This window comes from Drosophila novamexicana, unplaced genomic scaffold, assembly GCF_003285875.2.
Source record: "Drosophila novamexicana strain 15010-1031.04,08,12 unplaced genomic scaffold, DnovRS2.1 tig00000739-arrow-arrow-pilon, whole genome shotgun sequence".
NCBI lineage: Eukaryota > Metazoa > Arthropoda > Insecta > Diptera > Drosophilidae > Drosophila > Drosophila novamexicana.
In genome coordinates this window covers 2,920,595-2,942,570 of record NW_020824819.1, presented here as the reverse complement: position 1 = coordinate 2,942,570, position 21,976 = coordinate 2,920,595, and the positions used below count along the sequence as shown (strand labels likewise).

The 21,976-nt window shown below is 39.1% G+C and overlaps 3 protein-coding genes and 1 non-coding gene across 4 annotated transcripts; 1 reads left to right on the top strand and 3 right to left on the bottom strand.

Moving 5' to 3' along the window:
• Nucleotides 1–14,260: 14,260 nt before the first annotated feature.
• Nucleotides 14,261–15,214, bottom strand: LOC115763575. Its single transcript, XM_030706193.1, has 2 exons — nucleotides 14,818–15,214; nucleotides 14,261–14,751 (listed from the first exon to the last, which is right to left on the bottom strand). Exons 1-2 carry the CDS (start codon nucleotides 15,212–15,214, stop codon nucleotides 14,261–14,263), a joined length of 888 nt encoding a protein of 295 aa, XP_030562053.1.
• A 1,499-nt stretch (nucleotides 15,215–16,713) lies between these two features.
• Nucleotides 16,714–19,458, bottom strand: LOC115763531. Its single transcript, XM_030706146.1, has one exon. It carries the CDS (start codon nucleotides 19,364–19,366, stop codon nucleotides 17,072–17,074), a length of 2,295 nt encoding a protein of 764 aa, XP_030562006.1. The 5' UTR covers nucleotides 19,367–19,458; the 3' UTR covers nucleotides 16,714–17,071.
• Nucleotides 19,459–21,129: 1,671 nt separating this feature from the next.
• LOC115763469 lies at nucleotides 21,130–21,568 on the top strand. Its single transcript, XM_030706052.1, has 2 exons — nucleotides 21,130–21,190; nucleotides 21,275–21,568. Exons 1-2 carry the CDS (start codon nucleotides 21,181–21,183, stop codon nucleotides 21,529–21,531), a joined length of 267 nt encoding a protein of 88 aa, XP_030561912.1. The 5' UTR covers nucleotides 21,130–21,180; the 3' UTR covers nucleotides 21,532–21,568.
• Nucleotides 21,569–21,836: 268 nt separating this feature from the next.
• On the bottom strand, nucleotides 21,837–21,934 carry LOC115763619. The gene has a single exon (XR_004017925.1). It is a non-coding gene; the product is annotated as a U6atac minor spliceosomal RNA (small nuclear RNA).
• Nucleotides 21,935–21,976: the final 42 nt, after the last annotated feature.

Here is a 21,976-nt window from a genome sequence, read left to right as displayed (position 1 = left end):
AGATAGGTGAAACGGCGGCGCATGTTGACAGTGTTGGTAAAATTATCAAAGTGGTTTTTGGCAACGCGCCCTCCAGCAACAGTCTTGCGTCGAAACAAAGTGGAGTCTTATTCAACGAGCTTCGTGAGGTGATAGATCAATAGGTTAGGTGAAAGGTTGGCAAAATCCTTTGGTGTTCTTAGGGTATGAAGGTGAAAATGTTTAGTAAATGGCGGTTTCTCATAAAGTAAAGCAATAAACTTGTAGACAGTTATCGAAAAATTAAACCTGAATTTTAAAAACAAAACACAATGTACCAAAGTTATGTATACAACTTCATACAAATAGACAGACAGACGTTGTTTTTTTTATTTAGTTGAAATATAAGTTCCGGGCTATGATATGATAATGGCTATTTAAGTTTTTATTATTGTATCTCAAAATAATAATAATAATGAAATTGATAATATTATAATTAAATAAAGTACTCTTATTTGAAGTATTACTGAACCTTTCCTATTTAAATGTTCCATTCAGAATAACTTCTCTTCCCATCTAACTGATTTTTAACTTCTACTTTATTCAGCCCCCTTTCAGCACCAACCGCCTCACCCAGTCGGCGCTGCTCATTAAAAAACTGAATGTGTGACATTTTGTCAGGCAGGGATAATAAAATTACATTCGAAGCCCGACGACAAGCGCAAGGCAAATGTGCTGAATCAGCGCAAGAAAATGTCGCAGAAGGCGAGTGGCTGGAGAGGGCAGCGGTAGTTAAGGCAAATGTCAAATCAAATTTATTGACTTTCATTGTAATGCTGGATAGTAAGACGGCATAGGGGCGGCTTGCAGCGTTGACAATGACACTAGGATTCGAAAGGACTAACCCACAGTTTTACGTTCATTCAAATGTGCAAAGCCAATGACAGAGGGAAAATCTCCTGCTCCCGGCCAGAACACATAATGCGCACCTTTTTCAGTTGCTTGTGCACTTTGGGCGCGATTAAAGCGCCGCTTAGTTCGCCCCCAAGCGTAACAGAATGGGGAAAAGCCAATAGCATAGACAATCAGCAGGCAGCATCCGAAGTTTTCCTCACTTTTCTTGGCGCGTTTTTCCCGATTTTCCACAACTTAGCACAATGCCTGTTGGCAGCGCTATAAAAATCATACGCTTCCATTCATTGCGGCCATTGTGGGCACGTTTTTTTTTTCTTTTGTACCTCCTTTGTGCAATGTTTGACAATTATTTGCATTGTTCACTCGCTCGTTTGTTCAACATGCACACGAATCGGTAACTACAACTTGAGTGTCTATATATATACACACACATATACATATAGAAAGATTGAGCTGCTCAACTAGTTCGGTTAGTTAGGTGCTTGCACTTCTATTGTTTCGTTTTCCGACCCCAAAATGCGCATGCAAGTACTTTTCTATACCCTGTACGAATGCAAGATAAAGAGGGTGGCATCTTCGAACACACATGGTACATACAGTCGACAGGCTTGTTGGATGTGACCATCTTCATTCATTTTCCAGTAACTTATCAGCTGATAAGTTAATTTTAAATACTTTAAACACTAGAACTTTAAATTTGAGATACGTAAGTTTTTATACCACACACAGAACAAGATAAATTCTGCTTATCGATAGCTCTATTTGAATTGATTATCGATAAACGATTAACGATTAGAGGTTGGTTTTTTGGAAAGAAAAGAAAAGAGACACGACATTTGATACGTAGGCAGAGTATACTATACAGTCAGATAATATACCACCTTTTGCAAATCTCCATATTTCCTCATGATTTTATAGACAGATAGGTGACTGCAGAGCTCAAAAATTATTAAAGATATGAAACAGAGCATAGAACACTAGTATAGGGTATTAACTAGACGGTCAGTCTTGACTGAAGCACGCTTGCTTCTACTGTGGGGTATTTCCTTGATAAAGAATTGTCTTTTTTTCTGTATTTAGGTTTTTGAGAATAATAACTTATAATTATTATAATAATTGTTTAATGATATATATCATCGTATGGTATTTTATATTTGATATATGTCGTATATGTATTAAATCGTCGTGAAATCACATGGAAACTAGTTTTGGCTCAACCCTATTTGAGTAGAGCAATACTTGAGCAATTATTTGAGATTCCTTTTGCCACTTCAACATAAACTCTTGTACATTAATAATAATATTTTCCCATGGCATAATAAGCATTTAACCAATCAAGCTAATTGTGTATTCGATTGTATCGAGTTTCCATGGCTGTCTATTAAACATCAGAGTCGACGGAAATTCCCCAAGCAAACATATTTCGACCAACTTCTGCTTAGTAGCTACCAATTAGAAATTTACCTATGTGGCACTTATAATTAATGATTGCTTCTCCGGTTTCTGGTTTCTGAGGCCTGTGGGTTTTACTCTGGCTTTGACTATGTTTCAGTCGTTATGCAGAAATTTATGCGTTGCAGCTAGTTGCACATAATTGCAGAGCTATCGCCTTCGAACTGGCCACTGCATTGGTTACTCATACGCCAGGTGGAACAATTTTCGGTCTCAAGTTATTAATATACTGTTTGCCCAGGAGATGGCTGCGAGTTGGGAGCTTCTGCAAAGTGTTGTGCAGGGATTGGAAACAAATAACTTTTCCAATAATCAACAAGATTTATATAATTTATTGATGTCAATATATTGATTATATATTTCCTTATATTGTTTCTTATTCATTCTCTTGTCAATTTTATTCGAGCTGATTCCATTTTCTTAATTATATTTAAGTGTAAGTGTAAAAAGTGTTGAAAAATGTGAAGTTGCTTTCAATTGTTTTTAAGAAGTATTGCATAAGAATTGAGTGTTATGTAGAGGTTGAGGTTAGGTTGAGTATTTTTGAGCAGTGTTGAAAAGTGTTGAATAGCATTGTGTAATGTGTAAATAGAATAGTAACTCAAGTAGTATTGAACAGTGCTCAGTAGTATGGCGTATCGTACATAAGTTTATTATAGTTTCTAATGAGAATATGTTGATTAGTGTAATAAAAGTAATATGTTGATTAGTGTAAGTTAACATTGTTCTTGTGGCTGAACTTGACACGGATACACACAACTTATCACAAAATGTAGATTTCGAAGCATGAGCAAGTCTCTCATTGCGCGCTACTGTAGATTGCCCTTACTGTGGATTACTTAGAGACACTTTCGATTAGTTAACTGGCTGGTTCCAAGTAGCATTAGCCACTTTGCTTAGCTAGGAAAATGCTGTGCTTAAAATCCTGAACCAATTAAAATTATACAAGCCAGGCTACGTATAGTTGCCGCAATTAGCCAGACACAAACACAGATAGATATACACTTAGGGATGACTGCAAAGGACACGGCAATTACGTGCAACATTTGAAACGATATTTTATTAGACCCAGCCAGTTGAAGTGGCAACTTGAATCGTACATGTCATAAGCTGCTACTTAAATAAGTAGCTTGTCCCACGTTCGGTTCAAGTCCCTTGGCGTAATCCTTTTGAGCCCCGCACATTAAGTACACAAATTTAAAACGTTTGCTGCACAATTAAATTCACATATGTATGTATGTATATGCATCTTTATAATAAGTGCATTCCTACAAGAGCTGTAATTAAAATCTTAAGCTTATTACGTTGAAAATAGCATGCAATAAAGCTCAAAAGTTATTATACTCTATAGAATATGATGTGTGACATTATTTTACAATCATATTTTCTATTTTCTCTACCCATCTTTTTATCGTATCTGGCGAGAGGTATTATCTGAGGATGGTTTATGAATTTTTTGAAATAAACGAATCATTCAAGTATTTTATCAGATCGAAAACTTATCGACTTTTTTAATTTGGGTCCACAGATATTAAGATAAATCTCTATCTTTTGATTTATCAATTTATTTTTAGCGTATTTAAGCTTCGTTGTGATCACAGTTGCCTGCAGATAGAAATCTATCGGCCAGCAGCGCCAATGGCAAATGCATTTGGAATTAGGCTTATTACAAGGCCTAAGCACATTAGTCCTTTATATCTAAATATTTATTTATAACTATAGATTTTCAAGTATTGCTTGAGCATAAATTGTAATTGCAATTTACTTAGGGTCGGGCTAAGCTATGCATGTATTTGTATGTAAGAAAGGCTGAAATTAAAGCTTGTATTCTTGTGTGGCTACTTGAATTATTATTATAACATTATTTATCTTTTAAGTGTGTGTATGTGGATGTGTGGGTAAGTGTGTGTGTGTGGGTTAATTTTCGTAAATTGTGTGGTTATTTGTGGCTAATTGAATGCATAAATCTGAATTGAGAGTTGCACAAAATTCGTGTGTAATTTTAGTTTAATTGGCAAGGGAGCGGCAATCGGTGCTTAACTTGTATCAAATTAAATAATTTTCCTGATTGGTCATAAGTACAAATAGAAGTAAGGAAACAAGAAAAGAAGAGTAGAGAAAATCAGCCCTCACAAGGAAACACATTTTAGATTAAAATGCACATTCCCAAGGACCGCCAACTCTTGCTTTCTATCTTTGCCGTCATGCAACAAATTAAAAAATTGTGCAACAATTGGAAGCACACAAAAAGCAACAGCAGCGGCAGCACCAAAAGGAAATTGTCAGGAAAATGCAGGAAAAAATTAAAAAATAAATAAGAAGAAAACGTGGCAGACAAGCAGCAAGCGCGACAAGAAATTAGAAATAGAGCGAGCCAAGCCAAACGCCAAGTAGCAGCACAATAAGATGAGCAATCCGCGGGAGCAGCGTGCGGCTCGGAGCCTGGAGCCCGGAGCTCGGTGGTTTGGGGGGCACTTGTGGCACGTGCAACACTTGCCACAGTAATTGATAGCACGCTAGAGTGATTCGTAGTGCAATTCAGCTTCAGCTTCTCTCCCCTTCCTCCACCCAGCATGACAATCTTCCAAGAGATGCCAACGCATTTTTTGTTTTTGTTAGGATTTAAAGTTCCATTTAAATTCGGGCAACAATTGAGTTAACAGTTAATAGAAGTTTTTCTATCCATCAAAATCAATTGTTGCGAACGTGAACCTGGTCAAATGCATTTCAGGCTTTAATTTGAACTTTGCCGCCATTATAATACAACAACATATCATATATATTTCTATATGTATTTATATTTTATACGGAGTACTAAAAATCTTGTTGCTCTAAATGTTGTGGGGCATTTAACTCGCTTTATAATTGGAATAACGGATTAGCAAAAGTACAATTCACAATTGATTTATAGTCTTCTAAACAACATAATTCTTGCCTTAAATAGTCGACTGTCTATGCATAATAATCCAAAGTAAATCCGATTTGAGCACATTTCTTTTGCAGTTTCCGTTTTTGCTTTTGGAAACTTTTTGTTTCCTAGTTTTTATGAGGCAAAAACTGCGGCTATGTTTGGAAGTGGAACATTTTGGCAGTGAAAATCGTACAGTTGAGTTTGTTTGTTCAGTGTTGTAAAGTAAACTAAATAGTTGGGAAAATTGGTCATATCCAAGAGGTAATGGAGAAGTGCAATAAAAATAAAAACAATATTATTCAGCTCAATTAATATTCTACGCTCTATCCTCAGTTCTATTCTCGCATCCTTGGATTCCATCTCTTTCTATCCATCTGTCTCTCTCTCCCTCTCTCTCTCTCTTTGGCCTCCGTCACGCTCTCTCATGTTTGGTCTCTTACTTTTTCTTTCTCCGTCTTTGTATTTTGAAGTTTATCTGCTTTTTCTGATCTGTTTTTCTCCCTTTATCAATCGTTTCCTGCCTTTATTTTTTCTCTCATTTCTCATACTCTTTTCTGTCCTCTCATCTGGCTGCTCTTGTGTCCTCTCTTCTATCACCTCTTCTGCCCTCTCTTTAGTCATCTCTTCTGTGCTCAGTTTGTCACTCAGATGAACACCAACATTTTGTGTATCAAGCTTCAACAATCTTATATTGTTGACCAACTTTATGAACTCAATCATTTAGCATCCAATCAACGCAAAGCCTCTTCAGCTTCATTTCCCTAATCTACACTGTCATAATCTTTTCAGTTTACTTCTTGTCCATTGTCTTTTGCACAGTGCACAAATCTATTTTAATATTTTCTTATTTGCCACTGACATTTACGAAAAATCACATAAATTGGTGCACACAGCCATTTTGTCTTGCCATTGTCATGACTGGGAAGGGGGACTGGGGAGGCATGGGCCTGTGGCGGACTGAGCCTGAGGCTCTAGCTGAGACTGAGGCAATGCCTGGTGCACAAACAAACATGAGCAAGAACCCTGAATGCGAATACCTTACTGACTACTGTCATAAGAAGATATAGAGAGAGAGAGAGAGAGAGAAGGAGAGAGAAAGAAAGAAAAAGACAAATAGAGGTAGGGACTACGCCATACAAAGCTTTTTTTTCTTTACTATTATTCCCACGTACTTAAATTTGTATACCCCGCAGAGTCAGTTTGAAAAATGTATATTCATATGGTGTCCGTTTTTTGATACAAACAAAATTTTTAAGCATGCGATATGTTAGTGGGAATTACCGGAATTAATGGGTTCGAGCCCAAACTTCAAATTAGAACTGAGCCTGAATTGAATTCTTAAATGTAGAAAATCATGTTTTTGAACCGAAACATTTGTTTGAATTTCAAATGGATCATTTGTCTCATTCCAACAATAAAACTCTACTTTCATTTCAGCACCAGGCCTTAAACTTGTGAATAACTTGGATTTAACTAAATACAGGGTATTGTCTAGTCGCGTATGTAACAGCGTGACAAGCATTGTTGTTGTGCAACAAATTTCCACACACGACGAACGTTGGCAACGATGTCGACTGAGAGATATGCAGAGATATAAAGCAATTTTCTACGTAAATACTTTGTAATGGATTTAGTAAGTAGTAAAGTATGACGCGTTTGCCATCTAGAGCATGTCTGCGCACACTTACGAGTGTGTGTGTGTGTGTGTATGTGAGTTAGGAGCTCACTAAGAGAGAATAAAGTACTGCCTGTCTATTTGTGCGCTTGTGTGTGTGTGTTTGATATTGTAAATCTCAGCACATATATGTATATGCATATACACATATATATTTTTGCGCATCATATAATTGATGAATAAGTATTACAGCGATTTTCAGCGGCATTTTTTTTTTCTTGCCTTGGCCCATTGCATACTTATGTGCGCTGACAGCGGACTTATGTGTGTGTGTGTGCGTGTGTGCTCCTTTATATGGCCTTAGTAAATGGAGCGTACTGAGTGAATTATATTTAATGCTTTGTGTAATTTAAATATAATAAAATGTCGTACATCTTGCAAAACAAGAAAGAGCTAGCCAGAGACTTAGTCTGTGAGAGAGAGTGAGAGAGAGAGAGGAATAAGAGTACATGCAGATAAAATATTATTATTTTTTACGCATTTGCCTGCACGCAGCCAAAAAGTAGGCAATGATTTTTATGCCTCATAACAAATGTAAATACCAGAATTATTGCCTTGTAAAGTGGTTATTGTTATTGCCAAAAAAAAAATGTAAAAGTCAAAAAAGTATATTTTGGATTATGTAAGTATTTTATCCAAAACTCTTTAAAAAAAATCTTAGCAATTTAATATATATCAAAGTAGGTTTTATAATAAACTAAACAACAATTTTCGTCAATTAAAACTTAAGCGTATAACAATGAAATTTTATTCCTGTTTTGCATTGAGTTCAGTTTAGTTGATTAATTCAATTAGTTTAAACAAGGTTTCTTTTGTCAAAATATAACGTTAACATTAACTGTCGTTTAAGCGAGGTTAAACAAGCTCAAAAAAAGCTCTACCTCAAAATAGTCCCATTATACAAATACTCAATCAGTATCAGTATCTCTTGCCCCAAAATCTCTAGAGACTGTTGTTTTCATGGTTTCATTTTATTGACAACCTGCAAACCGAAACCATCAACAAAAAATTTGGTGAGCAAACAACTTGATTAAAAACCCACAAAAAGCAACTCATTCTCCCCCAAAAAAAAATAAAAAAAAAAAAACCGCCCCCCAAATTGTTGTTGACCATTCGAAAAACGGGATCCTGTCCTCAATGAGCGTTCGATTGTGAAGGACTGGAGCGTGGGATATGAAATGTTTCAATATGGCGCACCGCCATGTTGTGACAGGGAGGTCAGCCACAGGGTAATTTAAATGAAATGAACAACAAATGCACTCACACTCGCACTCGTAAAAAAAGAGACATTCAAACAAACACTCACGAGCACCCATGAAAGATTCGAAACCCTGTGACATGTGCCCCAAATGTTACACACATCCCCCCAAAAGAAAATAAATAAATAGCAAGTTGTAAATTGAGCAGAGTAGCTGGTTCAAGTCCCCCGATTGAACTGAGTGGGCGGTCGTGTGGGCGTGACTGTGTGTCCGCATATTGCTTTTCAAATTGGTCATCGAACATAATAAAAAGCATGTGGGTATCGAGTTTTTATGGCGTTAACAAATTGCATTTTATAACACAATTTTGATCTGTGGCTAACAAAAAATAAAGAGCACAACAATATTTGGCTATTTGTTTGTGGCTCCCAAGAGATTTCTATGTACAGATTTGCATGGAAAACAAAAGTAGCAGAAAAAAGAAAAACCGAAAAAAAAGAGAAAAAAAAGCTCTGAGCATAAATTAGTTTAGAAAAAAAAACAATAACAACATATATAGAGTAAAGGCAAAACAATATCTTTCAAAAAGAAGACATATCAATAAGAAAAATATTTAAAAAAAAACCCCAATCTAACATAAAATCCATACTTGCATAACCTCAAAACAGAAAGCCTAACTGTAACAAAAACCTAACCTAAAACGCAACCTCCTACCCCTTCCCTTGCCATTTTACTTGCATTCATTTACTCCACTTGTTCAACTTGTATTTGATAACAAATAAATTCATTCAATTTTCATTCCGTTGCGTAAAAAGTAAAATTGATGCGCAAAAATGTTCCCTTTCATCAATTGTTTAAAATGAAAAACTTTTGAGCGTTTGTTGTATTTGCCATTCGCATCGGAATTGTATCATTGCTTTCCATTGTTCTGTCGCTCACTCTCTTACACTCTCTCGCTCTGGCTCTCCCGCTCCCGCTCTTGCTGTGTGGCCTTTCTATTAAAAATAAACAAATCCCTAAATACGCCACTCAAAATTCAATTAAAATTCTCGACGCACAAGCGCCGACAGATTTACAAGGCCCACCAATGCACACACACACACACACACACGGACACAAGCTCAAGCACACGCATACGCACTCACAAATCCATGGCTATGGGATATGTATCGAATGGGAATGGGAGAGTTTGTGTAGAATACCAACAATTGAGTGCTTTCAACTGTATTTTCAAATATTTATATGTTTGTCAGAGGTAAATCGATGCTTCTAAATGCGCTAAAATTATGCAACACAATTGGTTTTTGGCGCTTGCACTTAACATAAATTTACCGTTATCGTTTGGCATATTCGATACATACGATAATGCCGCACATTTTGGTAGCCAACAGGGCCAAAGGCAATTCGCTTACAATCCCCCCCCCCCCCCCCCTTCACCAGCTCTTCCTCCTCAACGCTATACAACTTTTCAAGTCAAGCTGCAGGCTGCAGTGCTTATGAGTTAAGAACCAGGGCCTCCAGAAAGTTGAAATCGCCCTGCTGCACATGTATGCAGGTCCGCATACAAATGTCATTAGGAAAGCGGCCAAAAGTACAGCCAAAAATTTCTGCTGCCTACGTTGACTAGCGATGGGCGCGTGAGTCACGAAAAGTGCAGCACCATAATAGAAATTCAAGTAAGTAAATAACAAATAATAAAATAAGCAACAATATTATGCCTAAATATTACAAACTGCTCAAAAAAAACGACCTAAGCTTTATATCACAACAGTACCACTAACGTATTTCTTTTAACAAGAAGTTATATAAAACTATCTCTACCATTTCTGAACATTTGTATAACAGACAGAAAGAAGCACTTGTGTTATACAAATACATATTTCTGTAAATGTATGTGTGTATGTAAATAATCTTAGTCAGCAGCGTCGGGAGAGTCAATGCCCATGTCCGCCCCCCTTCGTCCATATAAACGCATCGATGTTATACATAATAACAGTTAGTTAGTACAGTATCGACTGTTGTTTATTTTCTGCTAAAACGTATTTATACCTTAATTTGATTGCAACTGCAGTGGTTCCCATGCACAAGAAACAAAATATTTTCATCATTTTCGCGCCATTTTTGTTCCTTTTTGCGTTGCTAAGTTCTATTCTTCGCGAAATTTCGTTTCACACAATTATTATTATTACTCACCATACAACCGATCGCGATCAAAGCTGTGTGCGTACTGAAGCTCGGCGATTAGGCTTAGCCGTCGCCTTGAGTAGAGAGTGCGATGTGTAGAGCGCAAAAGCAAAGTGCGCAAGGCTCACCAAGAAGAAGGTTACGCATGGGCATATGTACATATGAAGGTATACACATGCATGCATATAATTATTAATGCATATCGATAGCTTTAGCACTTAATCATATGCAAAAGTAAGCGTCACACTCTAACCTTTGAAATTGTCGTGCCTTATGATTATTATATAAAGCTGAAATTTAAAAAAAAAATTGTATTGTTGTTTTGTATTAAAATATACCAACAAATACTTAGACTGACATGACACGCGTCACGAGCTAGAAGCTCACCTCTATCGATATGAATGGGCGACAAGCTGCGACGTTGTTTGAGCCATTTTGAGCAGCTGCTTCGCCTGCTGCTCTTTTTTGTGTGGATGTTAAGTATGCACTTTTTTCGTAAGTTTGCATGCGTGTGTGTGTAAGTGTGTGTGTGTGTGTGTGTGTTAAATGTGTGCGATTTGTCGTGGTAGCTCCATAATGGCCAGTGGAGGTCGGCACAGCCGTTATGCTTATGGTTTTGCATGGCGGCACGTGTGGAGCATGCAGATGGTTAGGCGGAGAGCGGCAAGCGGAGGGAGGCTCAGCGAAGCACCCAACAAAGCAAAACTGAAATTGAACAAATTCCTGACAAATTGGAATTTGGTTTAGTTTTTTTTTTTTTTTTCTGATGCTTTTCTTGTTTTGCTTTTTTGTCTCTCATTTCTTTTGCGCTGCAGCGAAATTTGCTCACATTTTTCTTATTGTTTTTGTTTTGTTTTTTTTTTCCTGCTGTTGCTTCTGTAACATTTCCACACAAGATTTCGTCTCAAATATGCGATGGGCCATTATGATTATTTCTACATTGCGTTTTACCCCCAGCTGCCAACCACGCACACCCCTCCACCTCCCACTCTATTGCTCTGCACTTTGAAAAATGACACTTTACAACAGTTGTAATTTGTTTTTGTTTCAGTTTTTTTTTGTTATCCTATTTTTCGTTTTTGGTTTCTTCTCGCTGGTATGGTCAGAATGTTTGGGCTGCGCCCCCCGCAACTATGTGGGCATGGTTGTGCAAATTGTGGGTGTCAATGTGATTTGTTGCTGGGGCAATGATATGGGCGTGCCAGCCAATATGCTGACATTCCGTTGAGTGGAAGAAAATTGTGTAAAACATGCGGCCACACTGGTGCAGTATGATTTGCAAAATCTTAAGACGTTGTACAACACATAAAACGAATTCAGAATTGAAGTTCGAGATGGAGATGGATCCATTCAAAGAATGGATGAATATGACATGTGGACGTGTTGTTCTACAAATAAGATAAAAGTACTTAATAAAAGTGTAAATAAAGAAAAATTGAATATCTAGACTAGTTGGATGCGAGTTCGAATCTGAGGCTTGTGTTAAGGATGTTCTAGGATCTGAGATTATGATAAAAGTAGATGTTATTTAAAAAAAATATCATTTGTTTTTGAAAAGCCTGAATTTTAAGATCATATGCAGCTTAGTATTTTTAATTTAATTGAAAGAAAATGCTAAAATGGTGTTAGGGCCAGATTACATTTTTTATATTTTAAAATACCGAAAAAACCGCCATTAATGTGATCTAATAAGTTCAACTAATTGGCTTTGCGCTCAGTTCAAATTAACTATATTGAAAATAGTGAAACACAATTTAACCCTAAATATATCTTACAGGAGGCAGAATTAACTTACGCCAAACTTGAAATGTTTCAATGGGAATAAAAAAAAATGTTTAGAAAAAGTTTCATTGGATTGAAACTTTTGGAAACTTTATATATTTCATCAATAGAGCTTTATGCGGGATAAACTAAAAAAATGTTATTTATATAAAACATTTTGATTAATTTGTTATAAAATATTAAAATTTTACACATATTTCTCATGGATTTAAATAAACAATATTTGCCATTGAATATTAGCCAAATTATATGCTTGAATTATAGGATAACTAACTTATCACAGCCTAATTAACTTATTAACGGTAAAGCCCACTGACGAGCTTCACACAATGGCTGATTACTGTCATCTGGAGCTGTGAGCTGTGAGCTGGGGCCAATCCCTTTGGCCAGTTGACCAGCTAACCGCAATTTAATCATTTGGGCCAACTGACAAACAAGCGTATGCGTAGCAACTGGCCAAAACGAACCGCAGCAACCGATGTTTATTATTTTAGCATACAAATTAAATGCAATATTTATAGATTTTAATTTGTTGAATAATTACATATCTGGTTCATAGCATTTTATTGTACCCCATTTCAATTAGAAACATATATGTCTAAAATCACATTTGGTTGCACGACTAACTTTGCGGCTGGTTCTCTGCAGCCCAACCTGAGGGGGCGTGGCATTTTGTGGCATCGGTCAGTGAAAATTCACGTTGCTCTAAATTATTGAAAAGCAATGCAAATTAGTTTCCAGCTGAAGAAATTGATGCGTTTTTCCCAGCCTAACTGAATGGTTTTTATTTTTTCATATTTTATATATATATATGTACATATATTTATTTTTTGTTCATTTGTTATTTATTAAAAACATTTTGGCCGCACCGAATTGTAATTAATATTTTGTTTCGGCATATAGTTAGCCGTAATTGTGCGCATTATACCTTATTCGAATGAACAAAATTATAGATTTAATGTTGATGATAGAGATAGAAATATCATTAAAAGGCGAAACAGTTTATACAATAGTGGTTCATTTGAACATTTTGCAGTCAATCCCAACCTAAATCTTGTGTGAATGCGGCATTCACAGTCTCGGAACATGTAAATGATCAAAATTCATTGCAAAGTGAAACAGTTCATTTCAACAGTGGCTCATTTTAACATATTTCAATCAAACCTAACCTCAATCTTGCGCCAATATGACATTGACAGTTATGATTAAAAAGCGGAAAGGTTAATTTCAATTGTTCATTTGAACACATTTCAGTCAAACCCAACCACAATCTTGCACAAGTGCAATCTTGGAACCATAACCCCTTCCTGTCCCCTACCCTCCGCCATAACCAAACAACTTAGCAATTAAAACTGAATAGTTTACATCGCAAGAGCGGGTGGAATAAAAAAACACTGCCGTTGAAGTTTTGTGCCTGTGGAGCAGTCATAAACTTAGCGACATGAAATGGTCAATGACAAGAAAACTTACCAACGGAGGCGCCACCAAAGAGCTGCCGAAGAGCGCAGCAACACGTTGTGGCCGTTATTATGGCGCACAATGGGGCATTATTAAGTCACGTAGCATCGTGTGTAGCTGACATTTTCTTCAATTATTGTACTTATGGTTTCCATCCGCGTTTGCCCGAACGACTACATTTGTTGCAGTTTTTTTTGTTATATATATTTTTTGTGTCAGTGTGTGTGTGTGCCGCCATGTCCTTGTATCTGTCTGAGCGCTAAATGAGTTGTGGCCAAGAAGCGTGTTACCTACTTTAGTTAACTTAAAGAGCTGTTAGGGACAATAGTCACATGATGACGATATGGTGGGTCAAAGTTGATACACATTTGGGATTTACTTTTTACAGTAATTATTAGCTCTTAAATTCAATTTGTTGCTCTATTTTTTATTTACTTACATATGAAAGGTATAAATTCGTAGACACCAAATTCGAAATTCAAATTTAACAGCTCTTCAGCTGCTTAACAGAATCTGTTAGTTAACAGCGATGCAGAGCTGTTGCAATCGATAACTTTTGCTGTACACTATTTAGCGCCAAATTATTAACATGAGTCATGTTTGAATAGAATTGTTAGTTAAAGGATTTTCACAATTAAATTTTCTTCTTGTCAGATATTTACGTATGCCCGTTTTATTTGGCAAACATTTCAAAAATGTGTAAGAATTTAAAAAGTTTAATAGACGTTATTTATGCGCTGAGTAGGCGCGACGCAGCGCCCGTCTCTTGCGTTTGCCCACAACGGGCGCAAATCCACCGCCCACACCGGATACGGTGCCCAGCTGCAGCAGCAGCGGATTACTGACCAGAGCAGCGGCTATGCCCAGCACTGCAGCACTGGCCAGTGGTATGAGAAAACTCTTGGCCAGCAGCGCCTTCTGCGACAACTCCGCCGGTCCCTTGTGGCTGGCTATATCGTGTGCTTCCAGATAGGCGTACTCACCGCCCGTGCCCGGATAATGATGTAAATGATGTGAGCCATGACCTGGACGCGTGCCGTACACATCGAATGGTATGCCCGCCTCGGCACTGCTGCTGCCGCTGCCGCCATAGTAGCCACCATGGCCGGCGCCTCCAACATACTCATAGGGATGTCCTTCGTAAGCATAGCTGGCGTGTCCATGTGGACTTTGTATATGCGCACCAAGACCAGCGCCTGCTCCACCACCAAAATGACCTGTTGTATTCGTGTTGTTTGTAATAGTAGTAGTTCCTTGTTGATCAGCCACGCTGCTTTACGTACCCACACTAATCCGCTCGTGCTGGCCAGTGCTCTGACGCCACTTGTTGTACGCCTCGCTTAGAGATTCACCCACGTTACCCAGCTGCGAGCCGCTGCCGACGCCCGTGGAACCAAGCAGGCTGCTAGCACTGTTACTGGCTGTGGAGCTGCCGCTTGATGTGGTGCCCGGTCCTCTATAGAATTCCGGCGGCGGATCATAGCTTTTGGCTATGTTAGTGCCCGCATAATCCAATCTGTTGCCCACCTCGCGCTTATTGGCATTGCCGCTGGCAGTGCTTGGCTCCCAGACCACGGTGCTGGAATTTTGCGCCCAGCACAGCTCCTGGCACAGGCACAGACACAGGCAGAGCCAGAGGCCCAGTTGGCCGAGTACTAGTTTCCGTTTGTTAGCGTACATTGCGACTAAGTGCGTTGCAGTGCGATGCCAACGACTTTATAAAATATTTGCCCAGAAAGTTGCCACATGCCACATGCCAGATGAGTGGCATATATTGTACCACAACTGGCGACAAATTGCGCTTTGGCAATTTAAGCCTAAAATTGTGAGCGTCTTGGACGCATGGCTGACGGTGACGACGATGCCGTCGTCTGTCGCGCAATCATTGACAATTAGTGTCGCCAACTGGGCGAGTTCTTTCGCCAGAGAGTACATATGTATTTATTGTATTATTTTTGTGGAATTGTGCACGTTAGTGTGTTTCACTTTTCCACGCGGGCTTCATTAACTTGGCCAGCACGCGTGTAGTTGCCAATTTGCCAGCAACTGGTTAATAAAATAAAGTTTATAAAAATAAATAAATGCCTGGCATTACTTCATGACTTACCGTATTTATTAATAAAACTCAGAGAGTGACCCTCGCTGCGATCACTGTACGAGGGCTGCCTTTTCAGCTTTGCCAACACTGTTCGTGTTGAACAAGTTTAACATTTGCTAGCACTATAAACACTTTCGATGGTTCGAACCAGCAGACGGCTTACACATCTTTAAGCTCAGGTTCAAACCTTAGTTGTACTTTTTAAACAATTATATTTGTAATTCATATTTACCCAAACGTGACGCGTTTGCTCGTGCGTTTTGTCGAATAAAAGAAATTCTTTTCGTGAATCGCCTATCTATGCGCTTCTCATAAAGGTAATTCTATTTGGTAAAGGTAGTTATAATCATATAAAATGCATGATACTATATATAAATCACTACAGCAGTTCGGGCCTTCTATATATAATGATTTAATTTGCGCGTCATCTTCCAAACCTCGGTTAGTTGAATTTTTTCAACAAGAACACTTTGAAGATAAGAGTATTTTGCAAATACAATTTACATCAACTTTAAGCTCACAAATAAACAGGCAGCCCTCGCAAATGCTGTTCGCTTGCAGATAGTTAAGAAATTAACGCCGTTCGTGTTCGCTGCATTCACTGAGCGAGGCGGCGCAGCTTGGGGCGTGCCCAATTTGTTAGAAGCTCTTGCGCAAGTTTCTTGACATTGGCAAACTAAAAAAAATAATTGAATTTTTTTTTTGTATTTTCAGTTTCTGCAAACACGAATGCAAAATTTCGTTTGGCCTTGTCAATGTGATCGAATCGTCTCGATCCGATTGAAACGTTTCCAATTGTACATTCGACTGTCCCGAAAGTTTGCGGTTCTTCATTCTTATCAGAAACGTGCGAAGTGCAGCTATCAGTAGAAACGCTATCGAAATGCGATACATGGTGAGAGTGTTGGGGAAATGAAACAATTTTCGGTAGCTCTTATCACAGATTATAGACTCGTGTGAAAGATGACGCGCTCCAAAAATGATCTATATAACTAAATTCACAAATGATATCATACATAGATGGCCCGAAGTGCTCTATTGATTTATATATAGTATCAAATATGAACCCGCTCTCACGTAATTTTGACTTTAAAAGAAAGCAGCAAATCAAATCTAATTAAATAAATAACAAGTCAAACTTTTATGTTGCTATAAATCAAGTACAACAAAATCCGGTGCCTTAAAAGACTTTATGAGAAGCGCATAGAGAGGCGACCTACGAAAAGAACCTCTTTTTTCAGCAATGCGCCCGCTAATCAAAGCTTAAGAAAATTTGAGCCATTCACTTCCATGCATTCAATTGTAGGATAACACTAATCATTTGCATTGAAAATAATTTATATGTTGAATCTAAGTACTCTAGCTGGCGCATTGTTGCAGTGGCGAGCATATTGAGGGGAAGTTGATTGACAATCACATTCAATATATTCGCCACTGCATCAGACAGTGCCTGCTAATTTTCGCTCCTTGGCATATTGGCGAAGTTTTTCAATACGACGAACGTCCAACGCTTGCCACAGATTATGGCGCAGCAAATCCTGCTGCTTGGCGGGCATATAGGCAAAAAAGGTTTTCGGATTGGAGCCGGGCAGCTGGGTAAAGCCGCGCAGTGCGAGCCAAGCCAGACGCGATTCCTCGAGTGCGATCGTATTCAGTCTCTGATGATATTCCTGACGCATTTTCTTAAATCCACACATATACCTCCGATAATGGCTAAGATCTTCGTTCAACAGCTGTCTGCCAATAAACTTATGATATTTCGGCAATGGAAGTTCCCTCTTCATTGCCTCTCTAGTGAGATGCTCGTGGACGGTCTGGCTGGTGTTGGCCAATGCGCACATTTGCTTATAGCTATAGGTTTTCCCATAACGCTCCGCCACCCAGTCGAGCAGCACGGGCAACTTGTAGGCATTGGGCAGGGTGGCCAGAACATAATGGGCATCATTTTTCAATATGTCCACAGCTTGTTTGAGTAGCGCCATCAGCATCTGTGAGTTCTCCGGATCGATGTTGGTCATTTCCAGACGTTCCGTTTTATCAGATTTCTCCTGATCGACGTAATGCGTTAGCTTCTCCTGGGCATCGCGAAACATATGTGCGGCCACTTTGTTAGCGGCTTCCAGCGCTGTGCGGGATGTGTTCCATTCCCTCAGCCTGACAAGGTCCATGTGCTTTCTGCCATAAACTTTTTGCGCCTCCGTCTCTTCGCTGGCCTCTATCGCTTTTTGGAGTGCCGCAATGCAATAGCTATGTATAAGCGGTTGGGCATCGGACAGGACTCCAAGTGTGTCTGACTGCAGCGGCGGCTCAAAGACCTTGAAGAAATTCCATTCCGGCATGCCGTGTGGCAGGGAGCGACTGACGCAGTACTTTTCCTCTGAGGTTTTAGTTAATATGGATTTATCTTCAATATGGACATTAATCTTTTTATCAGCCTTAGGCTGAGCCTTAGGCAACTGGGGCGAACGCACCTTGGGCCCAGAACAAGTCTGGCCGGGAGGCTTGTTTCGATCTTCCACTATGCGGATGGTCTTGTGTTTCTTCTCGTGCCCCCATTCCATGACATGCACGCCCGAATTATTGTCGTCATCGTGCAACAACGGCTGTTCAGGCCTATCCGAATCCTCTGGTAGTATCAATGCAACATCAATCGGACAACCGGTACCATTGCGAGGCAACGGTACAACCGAAACCATCTGCTCGCATGCCTGACATCCGCCCCTGCATTTTTTGTAATCGATGCCAACCTGTTGCAGCGCGATCAGTTGCCGCATGTTGTGCTCTCGCAGCAGTTTGGCGGCAAGCAACACCTCCCGCTCCAGCTGGCGCACAATGCAATCGGCGCGCTGGCGCTTCTGTGTGCCCGGTACGTCCAGCAATTGCATGCATCTCCTTACTGCCTCCACCGTCAACTCCTGTCGCTTACGAGCCGACGTATGCTCAATCATGCGATGCACTTGACACAGCGACCTATCCAATGGCCGGACACTGCTGCTGGCAAAGAGCTGTGCCAGTGCATCCGACAGGCAACGCTTCACCTCGCGCTTGATCGGCGACAGCTCGTAGGTGGCAAACCAGCGCGAACTCTCATTGGGTATGTTGTACATGGGATCCCTGTACTGTTCATATTGTGAAAAGCTCACTGAACGCTCCTTGGGCTTGAATGATCTGGGCAGGTATAGCTTGGGTCGCAATTGCGGCACCAAATACGGTGAGTCCTTGGCTGCATCATTGGGCCATATGTGATTATTCATCTGCATTTTTCTGCGCAGCTGTCTGGCGAGCTTTTGTTGTTGTCGCAGACGCTGCTGCTCTTGATATTTCTTAGAATGTTCCGCAGTGGGCAATATCTTGTCCAGGCCACGCAGTGTCGATGTCATGTCCAGATGAGCTATAGCTGTGAATATTAACTGCTCGTTGACCGTGTACTTATTGCGTTCCTCCTGGCAGGAGTGTGGCGTCTTGTAGTGTGACTCCCACAAGAACCAGAGAAAGGCCAAATCGTTGCCCTGACTAATGCCCATCAGTACCCTCGACTGATTGGCATTAATCATCGGTTGCAGTCCCAATAGATTGAGGCAATCGCGCACACGATATGTCGAATCCTGTTCAATATCGTCGCGCAAGGCGTGCAACAAATGGTCGCATGCACTGACCTGTTTGGCTGACAAGCCACGAAACCAGCGCACCGATCTTTCCAGTTCGCGAAAATCTTTCAATATTTTCATTTCCATTTTGTTATCGTTAGCTTCTCGATTTCTGATTGTTTTGTGCCTTAAATTTTTTTAATTTTTTTTGTACTGATAATTTTGACACCTACTTTGGTTTATACCAAAATTTATCCTCTCGCTCCTGTTAACTGGCAATTTACCGAGGAAATAAGAGAGGCAACCTCTAATTTATGATATCATTATTTTAAGTAATATCATATATAAAAAAATACTCTATCATATATAAAGGTATATAATCAAAGTGATATTTGAACAAAATTATACCTGGTATTCTCCAATTTCTGGTTAGTTCCATTTCTCAAAAAAAAGAGAGGAATTTCGAACTATTATACTCATAAACTATATATATTCATTTTCGTACTCCTGATTTTTGCATTCCATTGATTTCTAATGCATTCCTTTTAATATTCCCCAAGCCCCCAATTTTTCATTAAGTTCAGGATGTCATGCGGAAATTGCGAATTTTGATTGACTTCTTCAAATAGATTAGTTTTAACTTTTTATAATGTTCTCGACGAAAACATTGTTAGATAATGATGTATTTATAAAATACTATTGTATTTTCACTCGACGTATCGGGGCGAGATAGGAACCGCCTACGCAATCAAACTATGTAGCCAAGTGCAGTAGCACGTATTCGTCAGACACTGACCAATCTGGAAACTTGTAAGTTTCGAGTAAAATACCATAGATATATCATCTAGTATTAGAAGATGTCTTTCGCAGCCTTTGTCCTACTCTGCCTAGCCCTGATGTTGGCGGTCTGTTACAGCATCTGACTGCGTCATTTGAAGCAGCTGGCACGCCCGCGCCTATCCGCAAATTCCAAATAAATCAAAGTTTTATGTGACTATATCTATTTTTTGTAATCAATATCTGACGACGCTGTGAAAATGATGAGGGCGCAGGTTCGAGCCTTGTCGTAGTATAATTTTTGATAAATATTCGCAATAATCATTAGAGGGCCGAATGAAACTCTTGGATGTTGAGGGGTTCCAGGTTCGAGCCTTGAAAAAGGAATTTTTTTTTTAAAGCTTTTTCCAATTTTTTCCATTAAAAACTCTGTTTTATATTCTTCCTATTGAGCTACATAATAAATTATTAATACTATCTTGGTTCTAGTTTGGTCAAGATATCTTATAAATAAATTCCTTTGATAGCTTTAGGATATAGAGAACTGAGAGTCTCTTTTTCATAAAAACAGGCCAAGTCTTATTATATTTATATATATAACATCGTCTGCAAGGGAAAAAAAAATGACTAACTTTTACAGATAGCAAATATTTGAATAGATCCAAAAATATCTTGTATATCGAGATTCCCACAAACATAGAAAATATTTTCACACCATCTAAGCATTCGAATTAATTATTCTCTGCAGTTTGTTTATAAGCCTCAAGCATTTCCAAATATACTTTTTAATGCAGAGCTTGAGTTTGATTAGGATACAATAATTCACGAAATTCGAAATTTACCTGAGCGTAGTGTATTACGGATTTACTAATCAGGCAATTAGGCGGCGGTTAACTAGTCATATGTCTAGATAGTGCAATAGATTTAAGGCCCCAGCCAGATTAGTTTGAACGTTTTCATTTTGAATGAAACAACGAAGCTATCAATACACGAGGAGCACAACCATTCATATAACAAACAAGAACACAACATCGTTAGATAAGTTGTATTAATAAAGAACTAGAATAATTACAGCCAGGCCAGATATCAGGCTGGGAAAGGCAACGTCAACCGCGTATATAAACTGTGCCAATCGGACTGGTTGGGCACATTCAGAAGCATTCACTTGTCTGACTCTGACCAATATGAAAGCAGGTGAGTTTTGTACTTAGAATTGAAAGTTTCCTATATATCAAGCTAATTATATATATACATTTCCATTCGATTCCATTACCGAAGCTTTCGTTCTTCTCTGCCTGGCCCTGTTCGTGGCGGTCGCCTATGGCGCCGATTGCAATCCCGATGGCAATGGACAGCCCACTTGCTCTGGCACCAGCTCCACAAGGTACCGCAACAACTGGGATCCCACTCGCTACTGGGTATGCCAGGGTAATACGGCCACCGCCGTATTATGCGATGAGCAGACCGGCTTTGATCCCAAAACATCGACTTGCGTTGCATGGAGCTCCTGGCAATGGTATCCTCCATGCGAATAAGCGGCTTCTTTCAGCACTCAAATTGCAAATAAATTCAAAAGTTATGTGACCACACAAAACTAAGCATAATCTTTTAATTATCAATGATATGGGGAGTCGCCGACCTGATCAGCATATAAATATATACATATATATATACGTATACCCTTTATAGGGTCGGGGCAAAGCCAACTTCTCTTTGCGCATAATTATTATACCCTTTAATTAAATTTAAATGGGTAATCAAAAGCAAGGGCAGCAGCATTATGGTATAAACTATTTGCACTTCTTTTTACTCACGTAAATAAAATAAAATAATTAATAAAAAAAACTTGTGAACGGCATCGTCTTGTGCCCCGCCGTTCGTTTGTGTGTTCCATCCTTGTCTAGGGGAGTGCTAACTTGCTCTCCTTCCAAACAACACAAACAATCTTGCGGCTCAACCCCAGTTATATACGTGAGCGAC

Coding starts and splice junctions, on each gene's coding strand:
- LOC115763575 (XM_030706193.1), bottom strand. CDS start 15,214: ATGTACGCTAACAAACGGAAACTAGTACTCGGCCAACTGGGCCTCTGG. Junction 14,752..14,817: donor GCACGAGCGGATTAGTGTGG/GTACGTAAAGCA, acceptor CGAATACAACAG/GTCATTTTGGTGGTGGAGCA.
- LOC115763531 (XM_030706146.1), bottom strand. CDS start 19,366: ATGGAAATGAAAATATTGAAAGATTTTCGCGAACTGGAAAGATCGGTG.